At 39.4% G+C, this 12,804-nt stretch overlaps 1 protein-coding gene across 1 annotated transcript in view; it reads left to right on the plus strand.

The window, feature by feature from the left end:
- The window catches only part of ABCA4 (ATP binding cassette subfamily A member 4), a 60,309-nt gene that overhangs the window by 31,085 nt on the left and 16,420 nt on the right, over positions 1-12,804 (plus strand). The window contains exons 17-28 of the mRNA XM_059477983.1: positions 1,357-1,455; positions 2,409-2,633; positions 4,984-5,161; positions 6,466-6,597; positions 7,200-7,339; positions 8,271-8,408; positions 8,666-8,853; positions 9,741-9,831; positions 10,421-10,626; positions 11,070-11,118; positions 11,631-11,872; positions 12,291-12,415. Coding sequence (XP_059333966.1) covers positions 1,357-1,455; positions 2,409-2,633; positions 4,984-5,161; positions 6,466-6,597; positions 7,200-7,339; positions 8,271-8,408; positions 8,666-8,853; positions 9,741-9,831; positions 10,421-10,626; positions 11,070-11,118; positions 11,631-11,872; positions 12,291-12,415 — 1,813 coding nt within the window. The remainder of the gene's footprint in view (positions 1-1,356; positions 1,456-2,408; positions 2,634-4,983; positions 5,162-6,465; positions 6,598-7,199; positions 7,340-8,270; positions 8,409-8,665; positions 8,854-9,740; positions 9,832-10,420; positions 10,627-11,069; positions 11,119-11,630; positions 11,873-12,290; positions 12,416-12,804) is intronic.

Raw genomic sequence — 12,804 nt, forward strand, 5'->3', positions numbered from 1 at the left:
TTGCATGAACTCAGCAGGAACTAAACAATAAAAATTTCTTCATTCATAAACAAAAATCAAATTTTTTTCTGTCAGCACTTTACACAAAAGAAGCATCTTTTAGGCTTCTAGTTAGTAGCTTCACTTGCTCCCAATATTTTCTCTGTCTTGTCTTTCTGCTACTCTCTTTCTGTAGAATTTCTCTTAGCATTTCTCTGTCACACATATGCAGCCCTGCCAAATCAATGCTGTACTACTTGAGGTTAGTACAGGAATTCCCTGGATAATTCCTTGAACCCTCTGGTTCTTGTCCTGCTCACATCTGCTCAGAAACCAGCCACCCATTGGCACAATGGCCCTTTGGCTATTCAAGCATTCTGCTCCATAACAAATTTCACTTGGGTTTGCAATCATCCTGAATGAGAAACTGGTTTTTTTTGGCCACCAGTTTCAGAGGGGAATAATCCAGTCCATAGGAAGGCAAACTGTTTGTGAATGCAGACAGAGCATTTCTGTGCATGAATAGGAGTACAAGTGGTTGGCTGAAACACAGGTAGTTTTTAATTCAGAAGTAAGTAGACACTTTCATAAGCTGTGGTTTTCAATTAATAAAACTGACCATCTTTTTATGAGCATCACAGATCCCCATGCCTGTTTTGAATAAGTAACACAAGGCCAATAACATGTTGAGTTACAAAGATGCCAGTTTTAAACATAGAAGCTCAAATTTCTGCATTCTATAAATCAATATGGTCCAGGAAAGCAGTGATGACTTCCAGTAAGTCTGGTCTGACCTGCCAAGAACTGGTAATGTTACTGTGCTGTCTCTTAACCAAACTGAATTAACCTATAACTAAAAAAGCCCATGTTTGTTTAAGAAGAGGATTACACTGCTGTCACTTTTCCTGAAAGTCTGTGTGCTGAAATAACAGTCAGAGTGTCTTCTTTCATTACCAGTTGTAAATTCAGCCCCAGGTAATAAGTGTAAATTTAAAAAGCTTTTCAGTCATAACAAGCCTCAAGTGTTAAATGGGCATTAAAAGAAAGTCCCTGAGTGAGGCTAGGATCCCACCTTAAGCAGTGAGTTGCTGCCTGGTTGGTAAGGATTCAGGGCATAGCTTTATTCTGCAATTAAACTACTTTCTACTTAAGACAAGGTAAGGCAAGTCACATTTTCGGAATATTTTACTGCTGTCCAAAAGAAAAAAAAAACCTGTTAACAAAATCTGTTCTATCAACTACTTGGTACATGGTTTGACCTTCTGATATGCAACACTAGGACTGCAAGTGTTTATAATTAGACTTTGCTTAGATGAATTTCTGCCTACGGCAGAATGGGGTTATGAAGTGCACTTTACCTACTTATTTTTATTTTAGGGGACTATGGGCTACCACAGCCTTGGTATTTCCCTCTGCTGGAATCCTATTGGCTTGGCTCCAAAAGCCCAGAAGCTGAGAAAACAGCAACTGCTGATGGTGAGTTCTTTTAAAACTTTGTTTTTTAGAAATAACTTCACTGATCTGCTTAAAGGTGACTGCATAATATTTCCATTATCTGGCCTGCTGCAAAGGTGAGAGACTGCCATACACTGGGAGTCTTGGCAAGTGCTTTTGAACTTGGAGTGGTGTGCTATCATTAGAGTCATTAGAGGTGAGTCACTGTTCCATCTGAGAGCATTTAAGGCCTGGCTTAACAAGCAGCATCAAATCCTCACTCTGTAACCAACACCTTTTGAGACATTCAAGGAGTTCTTACTGCTCAGCACAATATCCATGAAATGTTAATCTTACACTGAGGTTCCCTACTTTTCTAAACCTGACTCTTTTCTACATAGTTTGACACTCGTTTAAGTCTGTTTACTTTCTGTTTCTAAGCAAGATCATAATCTATGCCACCCTTTTACCAATGTGAATAAGCTCAGTAAAGAGCCAGCAAGTTGATTAGGAGCTGGAGCATGTCACGTACAAGATGCTGAGAGAGCTGTGTCTGCTCAGCCTGAAGAGAGAAAGCTCAAAAGAGCTAGACTTGTCAGATGTGTCTAGTGGAAGGATGAGAGGCAATGGATATAAACTGGAAAACAGGAACTCAGATTCAATTTAAGAAAAAAAGTCATTACCATGAAGGTAGCTAGAGCACTACAACAGATTGTTCAGAAAGGTTGTGAAATCTCTATCTTTGGAGATAGTTGCCATGATCTGAATTGGCCATATTTTTTGAGGATTGAACAGGAAGTCTTTGGAAGTCATTTCTGATCTAAATTATTCTATTATTATCTCAAGTAGCCTGATTGTGCTGATTGTTATGTGATCCTCTCTTCTACAAAGCCCTTGAAAAGCTCAAGGCTTAGGGCTATTTCTTTTTCCTCAAAATACCTCTAGGGATATTAAATTTTTGTTAATTAAATCTTGATTACTTTTGGTTTATATAGAAAAAAGTCCAGAGTCAGAAGGTTGTGTGGATCAGAAGACCATGGAAAGGGAAAAAAATGAAAACAACTCAAATAAATCTGAAGAACCTGAAAAAACAGAAGAAAAGAGCGACGGCCAGGGGAAGAAGGATGGTAAAAACAAACAATGTAAACACAAACGAGAAAAAGAACCCGGCGAGCAGGGGAAGCCTAAGACAGATGTCCAGGACAAAGATGAAATTAATAGTAAGGAGAGAGAGCAACCTGAGTATTCTGAGATACTATACTCATTGTGCTTCATACCAAACTAGACATAGCAGTGATTGGAGCCAAGCTACAAGAGCTAGTAGGGACCCAGTAGGTGATTGCATATAACTGCCAGAGCTAAGCATGAGAGAGACATTGACTCTTATTTATTCCTCTACATTCATCATCCCTTAGAATATTTTAGCCATTGCACTTAAGACAGCTGGCTTCCAGAGAAGTTCCTTAACTTTTTTTTTTATCACACAAATGCAGGATGTTTCTTTGGCAAGTTAGTTTTCTTGCTGAGGGAAGCCTCAGAGCCACATACATTGACTCTTTAAAATTAAACAGAGCCATGATTTCAATAAAAATACGCTGAGGGGAATGTTCTTCCATCTTAGTCCCTCCCCTCTTTTTTTTTTTTTTTTTTTTGCCTATCTTTAGTGCATTTTACATCAGTAGGAAAAGGCTGGTTTCAAAGGGATTTATCTGAAGTGCTCTGTGTGTCTGTCTGCAGCCTTTTCTGATGCTGACATTAGCCATCACCTAAGAATTCCTGAATGGCCTGTCTTGTTGTCAAGCCCCAATGTCTTCTTTTGTGGTGAGCCAGAGGAGTTTTCTGTATGAGATGCTCAGAGGAATGCATGTGGATTCTGTAGCACAAGTAACTGCTACAGACAGCTCTGAGCCCTTTCTGACTCTCTTGAAAAGCAAGAGATAAAAGTGGGGTCATCAGAGCTCCTCACGTAGGCACTGAAAACATGCATTCCGGGTGAATGGAAACAGGACAGGACTTCAAAGGAAAAGGACAGGCTGAGGTTAAAGGTTATTTCAGCCAATCTTCTCCTAGTACTGCCTTATCTTTTTGGTGCTTTACTTCTTAGTTCCCAGGTTCCAGCTGCTCCACAGCCACAAAGGAAGGGCTTTCTGCCTGTCACTGCACAAAAAAAACCAAATCTGTCTTCCCTTTCAGCCACCCAGGAACTGGGAGGCATGAGGAGAAGCCAAGAGCACACCTAGTACAATGACAATGAGGATGTAGGATCAAAATAGAGAAATATGAATCACAAAAAAAGGGAGCTCAATCTTCCACCAGTGTCCTTCAGGTGATGCAAAGCAGATACTGGGGGAGATCATTAGAGAAGTTGCCTCATAACTTGCCAGTGAGTTTTGAAGACAAGATTATGACACATATAAAACCAAGGAAGGTGCCTCAATTGCCAGTATATGGGTAACTATCTAGCCAGACTCCATGTGAACTTTTGTGAATACAGAGATGTTTGTATTTGTCCCAGCAAGGTAAATGGAAACCTAGATTCTTTTCACAAGTCAAAAGAAAAGTAACTCATAAAAATAATTTTATCTAAAATAGTGCTACCCATTCTATATTGATAATTACAGCTGTTCTCTCATGTACAACAAATTTGGGACTTTTTCCTGAGTCCTGCTGGTGACAATAATGACAGTCACACAAGCTGCTGATAGATGTCGGGTTGGTTTTGCCCAGCTGACATTGGCTGCTTTCCACACAGGCCTGCTGGGTACTGAACAATTTAAGTAAACTGCAATTGCAAAATAAGCCTTCTACAAAGCCTAAAGCATTCTGTGTAAACAAAAGTTGACAGGGTCTTTAGTTTCAATTTCTCAACTCCCATAATTCACATTACCCAAGGGCTTAATTTACTTCAAAGGAAGTTTGTTTTGTCTAGAAGCTGATGCAATAAAATGTCTTGATGATGCTATTTGCAATAACGCATTTTTAATCCTGAGAGAAAGCTATCTCATGTAGTGCTCATGTTAGGTACTATCTAAATTCTGACCTGTTCTCAGCAATGGGGTAGATTTCACCTACCAGGATTAAAGGCGAATTTTTTTGTTGTTGTGTTTTGTTTGTGTTTGGGGGAGGTTTTTTAAGCATCATGGTCAAAGAATGCACAGCTGGGCAGATTATTTGAATGGCAGATTTCAGCCCAGCTAGAAAAGCAACCTGCTGCTTGTTTAATGTAATCTCTCTGCCTATCTAAGTATTTCCAGAAAACAATTCCCAATAATCTTCCTGCTACACAATGAGAACAGAAAGCATGTTCAGTTTCCCCTGGCCCAATGAGTTACCTCTCCACAGACCACCACAATTCTGGGCTCTGCTTCTCCTCTCATAGATATGAGGGTAAATCTAAATAAATTGCACTGCAATTAGAAATCTAGCTGTAGTTTTATACTGGTGTGACTTGGACAATCTGGCCTTGGAACACAGTTATTATGCTGGGTATGTGCTATTGCTTCTGCATTTACTGATGTGTTGTCATCATCAGAACTAGGATTAAAACAGGTGCTTTTATTCTCTTTCAAGTAAATGCCTTCTTTGAGCCCGAGCCAGCAGGATTGATTCCAGGAGTGTGCATTCAGAACCTGGTGAAGATTTTTGCAAACAGGCCCAAACCAGCAGTAGATGGGATAAATATTACTTTTTATGAGGGTCAGATCACAGCCTTCCTTGGTCACAATGGAGCAGGAAAGACAACTACCATGTAAGTCTCTTCTTTTAGAAGAAGCAATCTAGGGCAGTGCTCTTTTGCTGGGGCAGTCTTTTCTTTTCACTCTTCCCTTGTCTCTCTACCACCCCTGCAGCTGGCTTGACACACAGCATTAGGCTTTTTCCAGACAGAGAAATGCTGCCCCTAGGCATAAAGGAGATATTCTGGATTAGTTAAAGCCCTGGGAGGGAAGTCATGCATGACACAAACAAGTGAAAGTCCAGAGGAAAGGAAGCAATTCTCTCACCCAGAATTCATTTCCCATGGCCAAACTACCATAGGTGAAGAAAGAGAAGGATTTCTGGTTGAAAGAAAAAATTTGCATGCCGCTATATTCCACATGTTCTTGGTTTCTCTGACTGGCTCTAGGTCAGTCACATCTATTGGTCTGTGTTTAAAGAAGTATAAAATACAGGCCCTCTTTAAATAAAATGGCTACATGCATGCAAGATCCATGTCCAGATTAAATTGTTCCTCTAGTCCTAGAAACCAAGCATCCCAGGAGGCTGGACTTCAAGGATGTTTAATTTTCTTTATACAGAACCTTATTTGGCAAGATAGGATTCATTGGTGAACAAGACCTTTTATAAATCTGTGACAAGTTAACCAAATGTTGAAAGAATTAAATGTATTTCATTATGACTTTTCACAGCAGAATACTTTAGGATTTTTCAATTAAAACACTTTTATTTCAAAGGCACTTTAAATTGCCTCATGATTTTTTAAATTGTTTCACAAGGAATATGTTCAACCCAAAGTAAAAGCATCCTAATCTGCTGAAATGTTTTGTAGTTTGGGGGGTTTATTCTATAAAAACAATTTTTTTTTATTGCTTTAAATTTTTTCATACTGAAAAATCCACTAATCACCCAAATCTATTAAGAGATGCCACCCATTTACAACATAACATTTGGTCTTGTAGTTTACAGAAAATAAAGATTTACGGGATGAGTCAGCATGGCCAGAGACCTCAAACCATTATTCTTTTTTCATCCTACTGAGCCTACTGATTTTAGACCCATTTATATCTAGGGGTGATATAACATGCTGAACTAAAACAGTTTCTTGATGGAAGCCAGAACCATATAGACAGTTGTATCAAAAATGGCATTAGCAGATCCATCAGATTCTCTGTAGCACATCAAGAGTGCTTACATACATGCTTTCCACTGGGGTGGCTTCGTCAAGGCCTATGGTAAGAAGTCATCATGCTCCACCTAGTGGAATCATGTAATGTAGCTTCCTTATCTAGCACAGAGAGACAGGAGAGGGGGCATTTCCTCATTTTGTTTTCCCAGGTCGATACTGACAGGCCTCTTCCCTCCCACGTCTGGAACTGTGCTGGTTGGCGGCCTGGACATCCAGACTCACATGGACTCCATTCGGCACAGATTAGGGATGTGCCCCCAGCACAACATCCTATTCAACCAGTAAGTGTCACTCCAGACTGCCTTCAAGGAGAAGCATCCCAGTCTGCATGTGTGAGAATCCCCAACGCCAAAGCAGGAGAAATCTCCTGCATCATTTCACTGGGAACAAAGTTTCTTAGGAAAATAACGCTGCTCCTGGTGTTTTCTTTTGCATTGTAGGCTAGCAGGAGTTATCCTGGAGGCTCATGCACTATAATTTAGGACCACTAAAGCAAAAAACTCCAAATTGACAATGCAGTAGCAGGATATTTTTATGCTCATTTCTTACTACCATTCAATCACTTACTGCCTTCTCTGGTGATTTCCAGCTTCACTTCCATTAGGTTGTGTTTACCTCAAAACAGACTCTCTTACATTTTATTCTCATAAATGGATGGTTTGATACCTGCTATACCTGTTCCTTTAGTAGCAGGTTCTGCTTTGAAAAGGCAAAGAAAGAGACTATGACCTCCAAGTGAAGTGTGTTGATCCCAAAGAAGATCTTTTAGGGTAATGCAACCTCTCTTCCTTTAGCAAGATAAAGCTTGAATGTATTGCTGCTCGTGAATAAAAACAGTTTATTCATTTAACGCGCCTTCCTGCCTTTTTGTCTGCTGTCACAGCCTTACTGTAGCAGAGCACATCTTGTTTTATTCTCAACTGAAAGGAAGATCCAGGGAAGAAGCTGAGCAAGAACTAGAAACCATGCTGGAAGACATGGGCCTCACCCATAAAAGAAATGAAGAAGCTCAGAATTTGTCAGGTGCCCACAAGAATTTTCTAAGATGTTTAGTCCTGCTGCCTTTTCTTTGTCTCTCATAAAATCATGGAATGGTTTGGGTTGGAAGGGATGTTAAAGATTATCTAGTTCAAACCCCTTCTCATGGCCAGGAACACCTTCTGCTAGACTAGGTTGTTGTAGCCCCATCCTGGCCTTTTGGCAATTATTGATCAAGTTACATATTTGAGGCCATATTCTGACATATCAATGTGGACTGGGAGAATTACATTGGTCTGTACAAATAGTAAAGCTGGCACAACCTGGCCCTAAGGCTTCTATGTCTAATAAATATACAACAAATTCAAATATGCTTGAAGCTATTAGTTTTAAAATAATATAAATATATGTATAAAAATTGATTAATATAACAAGCAAAACAAAATAAAACCTATTATTTCAAGGCAAATGAAATACTATACTGTCATTCTGCCCCACTGTATGGATCTGTGCTCCATAGTACTGTATTATTTGGTAGGAGTAGTTTCTTCCATTCTGAAGGTACAAATGCACATAGTGTATTTGAATAACTCTCACTTTCAGATTCAAAGGCTGATTTGAACAAACAGCCATCTGTTGTTATACTACTTTGTCCTGATTGCAACTCAAAAAAAAAAAAGATGGTTAGTTTCATGAAAGAACATGAAAACCTCATATCTTCCTGCTTTTGTTTCTGGCAAGAAGCAGAAAATGCGATGTGTAGATGGAAAATATGTATTATTTATATATGTATAAATAACCTGGTTTGCATTTCAGAAGAAAAATTACTATTAATTTATCTTTGCGGAAACGTGTCTTAGGATGGGTTTAATTTTATTTGTAGCAGTTTGTCTGCACACCAAAAAGCAATTTTAATTACATCCCTATGACCTATAGAACTTATATTATACTCCTGGCTGTGTTTGTCCTCTGGTAGGTGGAATGCAAAGGAAACTGTCTGTTGCCATTGCTTTTGTGGGTGAAGCAAAAGTGGTAGTCTTGGATGAGCCCACTTCTGGTGTTGATCCATATTCCAGGCGATCTATCTGGGATCTTCTGCTGAAATATCGCCCAGGTAAGATTTTGGAGTAGAAACTGTTTGATTTTTTTGGTGGGATTTTTTAAACTTGTCATAAATGCAGTATGTGCCTCCTGTGTAAACTGTCATGAGTAGTGGGATATGAATGCAAGCAAACAAGATTCTTTGAACAGAATGGTTGTAGCAAACATGGGACTGACCTTGGTGCAGAGAAATAATTGCCAAAAAGCTAAACACAGTTTTGAGTTCCAGAGAGAGTTCACGCCTTGAATATTCCTCCTTGTTCCTTCTAGGCAGAACTATTATCCTGTCAACCCATCATATGGATGAGGCAGACATCCTTGGAGACAGAGTAGCCATCATATCCCAAGGGAAACTCTTCTGCTCAGGCTCTCCTGTATTCCTAAAGAACTCTTTTGGCTCTGGCTTTTATCTCACCCTTGTTCGCAAAATGAGAACCACAAAAATGGGAAGGGCTACAGTAAGTATGAGTGTAGTATGCTTAATCTGAGTAACACTTGCACTGCACCAAGGTAAAAAGCACTTAAGTGCCTCTTGACACCCATGGTTTGGGTTGGAAGGGACTTTAAGGATCATCTAGTTCCAACACCCATGCTGTGGGCAGAGACACTTTCCACTAGACCAGGTTGCTCAAACCCCATCCAGCCTGGCCTTGAACACTTCCAGGGTGGGGCATCCACATCATCTCTGAGCAACCTGTTCCAGTGCCCTCACAGTATAGAATTTCCTCCTAATACCTAATCTAAATCTACCCTGTTTCAGTTTAAAGCTTTTCCCCCTTGTCCTATCGCTACATGCTTGTAAGTCTCTATCCAGTTCATTTGTAGCCCTCTTTAGGTCTCTCTGGAGCCTTCTCTTCTCCAGGCTGAACAACTCCAGCTCTCGGGTTGCTTTTGTCCGTATACAGGTCTTTCTGACTCTTACTTTTGCAGTACACTGATTTTAAATATCAGATAGTCTGGTAATGGCTCAGACACCAGAAAAGTCTACATTTGTCCATAGCTAAACCAGCCTCTCACAGCTTGAAAACTAGGGTTCTGGGTGCTTTCTGTTGACATAGTGCTTCCAGTCCTAGTGGCAACACAATCTGAACACTCATGGCCCCTGCTGATTGCATTCCCCAGGTATCCTGTAGGCAGTTTAGAGCTGATTTGTGCAGATGGATTTATGTTTCCTGCATTGGTCAATCCAGTATTCAGATGATTTTCAGTATAGTGCATTCAAGCTGCTCTGGATATGACATATTTTTCATTGGCTCAAGCTGTTCAAATATTGACAGCCTTTACATCCTGTTTTGAGTGTGTCTGAAGGACTTTAATGTTTTGCTCTCTTGCTTGTCCATGCTAGTCATTTTGTAGCTGTGGATCTCAGTGCTCCTGCTCCTGTTCCAGCTGTGTGCACAGGGGTGAAGAAGGAGGTCCAGAGCTGGAACTGGATGGTAAGAAGCAGGATGATTCAGCATTCCAGCACATAGCTATGTCTCCTGTTATGCTGCAATCTTGTCTTAAAGATCAATGCTGCAAGGGCCCACTTCTTTGGTCCTTGTGTCTAACATTTGTATTCTATTGTAACATGAATTTAATAAGGGTTCTTTGTGGTTTTGCTTGCCATTGACCCTTTTTTGTGTATATGTGGTGTCAAGTACAGATGATGAAATGGAAGTTTGTTTGCTTTACAAGTATAGTGTTGAGTTTTGTGTAATTTTTAAAAAAAACTGAAGCATATCTACAGCAAGGAAATAGACTTTCTCAGAAGAAAAAGTAATTTTGGCTTTTCTGCATAAGATAATAATTTAAGTAGATATTCCTGAAGATTTGGTTGTGCTTTATTAACAAACCTGATATAGTTTCCTGCTATGAAGTTCCAAAGCATAATTAACAACATAGCCCAGTCTAGTGCAGAATTAACTGAGGTATCTGTGAGTTATGTAATAGAGCAGTACTCTTTTAGTGCAAACACCAGCTTTTGAAATCATGCTCAATATGGTTAAATATTCATTCTATGAACACTCTTTTGACTTTTCACAGGAGATCTGAATGAGCTAGCAGAAGTAATCCACCATCATATCCCAGAAGCAAAATTAATTGAAAGCATTGGTCAGGAGCTCATTTATCTTTTGCCCAATAAAAATTTTAAACAACGATCTTATGCCAGTCTCTTCAGAGAACTGGAAGAAACTTTGGATGACCTGGGGCTCAGCAGTTTTGGAGTTTCAGACACACCACTTGAAGAGGTAACAGACATTAAAATACCTGCTGACCTCACCATTAGCACCCAAAATGTTTGCTGAGACTATTCCTGTTCTTAAACAGTTAATTCCTAATTCCTAAAATTTCCTTCAAAATCAAGTCCTATAAGCTGTGGCACATTCATAAAATCTTTGAGAAGGGCCTAGAGAAAGGAGAAAGGATCCAACCCTTAATTCATTGTAGCCTCGTGGAGCCAGACTCATTAGCCTGAAATGCATCCTTTTTTTTTTTTTTTTTTTTTTTGTATTTTTGTTCATTTATTTTCTGAGATATTTCTTAAGAGAGCTGATTATTGATAATAATATGAAGTACTGAAAATATATCCAAATTTTCTTCTTTTATATTGAAGTATGTTGTATTGTGTTCTGAAAGTCAGGTTATTGTAGCTATTCTTTTCCTAACCAGAAAATGCATTTCTCTGTGGCAGGTTTTCCTAAAAGTGACAGCAGAAGCTGACCCTGAAATGCAAAAAACAGGTAGAGATCCAAAATCCATATTTGATTAACTGTTCTTGGGACTGCTTTTTATTCTGAACACTTTATGAAGAGGAGTTTCAGAACTTTCAGTCTTTTATGTGTTCTTGACAAAATAAATTTTGTCAGCAAATATCTGGTTTTAGGGCCTGGCATGATAGCTGAAAAATAAAGATTAAGTCAGCAGAAAGACTTCTATTTAGATTGCATGAGATTCTTAACTATGCAAATAAAAGTAGAGTGTCAAGCACCCACATGTCAATGGTTTTAGCAGTTGTATAAAAAGTAATTTGCTGACAATTAGTCCATAAACTACATAGGTGATTAAACTGTTCATCCTGCTAAGAGGAGAATTAACCTATATGATGTCACTACCACGGTGCAACAGTCGTAATTAAAGCAATCTGGAGATAGGATATATATGGTTGGTAAAATATGGACCTCATTAAAATGACTGTGCTACTCTATGTATGGAAGATAAAGTGTCTTCTCTGATGCTTCTCATCATAACGTAGGAGATGCTCAAGAAAATGGTTCTGCTCTTGCCAAAACTCCTACTGAGAACAAAGCAGCTGAACAAGCAGCCCCGAAAACCAGTGACTCCTCTCGAATGCCAGTAGGCAAACCAGGAGATCAAAATGAAGGCAAGGGGTCCCAACAGTATAAAGGCTTTCAGCTTGTACAGCAGCAGATCAAAGCACTGCTCATCAAACGCTTCCACCACGCCTCCCGCAGCCTCAAGGACTTCCTAGCACAGGTATTGACTGACTTGTGCTGTTCCAGGTTCTTTCCCACAACATTCTCAACACTGTCTTTCCAGCAATGATGGCCCTATGGAAAGCAATAGAGGTGCTGCAAATGGGTAACAGTGCAGTTATGATTCCAACTCTTTTGCCTCTTTTATTTCTTTCTGCTTGGAGTCTACCAACTGCACCAAGTTCATGATTCTATTACTATTAGCCCAGTGTTTTATTTTAATGTAATGCAGTTCTATGACAACCAGAATTTTAATCAAAAGGGCTGGAAATTAATTGTTGATGTTCGGGAGTTAAACCAGAATGGATCTGAGTGCTCCTGCTTTCCTTCCTTTGTTTACACGTATTATGGGGTGTGTACAATGTCACTCTACAATGTTTATGCAACAACCTAATGTGAATTTTTTCTGTTCCCTACAGGTTGTTCTCCCTGCTAGTTTTGTGTTGCTGTCTCTAGTACTTACAGTCATTATTCCTCCATTTGGAGAATATCCTGCCTTAACATTACACCCTTGGATCTATGGACAACAGTTTACTTTCTTCAGGTAAGAGGAACACCTAAAGTACATCTGTCACACATACACCTATGTCTCCCTAGAGTTTAACATCATGGGGCCCCGTCTCACTGCTTTTTTCTTATTCTGTGTGATGTAAGAAAAGATTCACTTCACTGGAATCAACAGATTTAAAATAGCTTGAAATTGGTGCAGCTGGAGAATACAACTGCTAGTACATCTAACAAATAGTCTTTCAAATGTCTTTTTAACTTCAGTATTCTCCTCTTCCCACCTCATTTCAGGACCTCAACACTTATAGTTACATATCCAATCTAACAGGAGATCCAGGTAAATGAAAATACAGAATATGTTTTTCATCTTCTGCTGCCTGACTATGACAGCACTGAGAGAATAGCAGTGAGGATTCAAGCCTTTTT

The sequence above is a fragment of the Ammospiza nelsoni genome, chromosome 9 (assembly GCF_027579445.1).
Source record: "Ammospiza nelsoni isolate bAmmNel1 chromosome 9, bAmmNel1.pri, whole genome shotgun sequence".
Classification (NCBI taxonomy): domain Eukaryota; kingdom Metazoa; phylum Chordata; class Aves; order Passeriformes; family Passerellidae; genus Ammospiza; species Ammospiza nelsoni.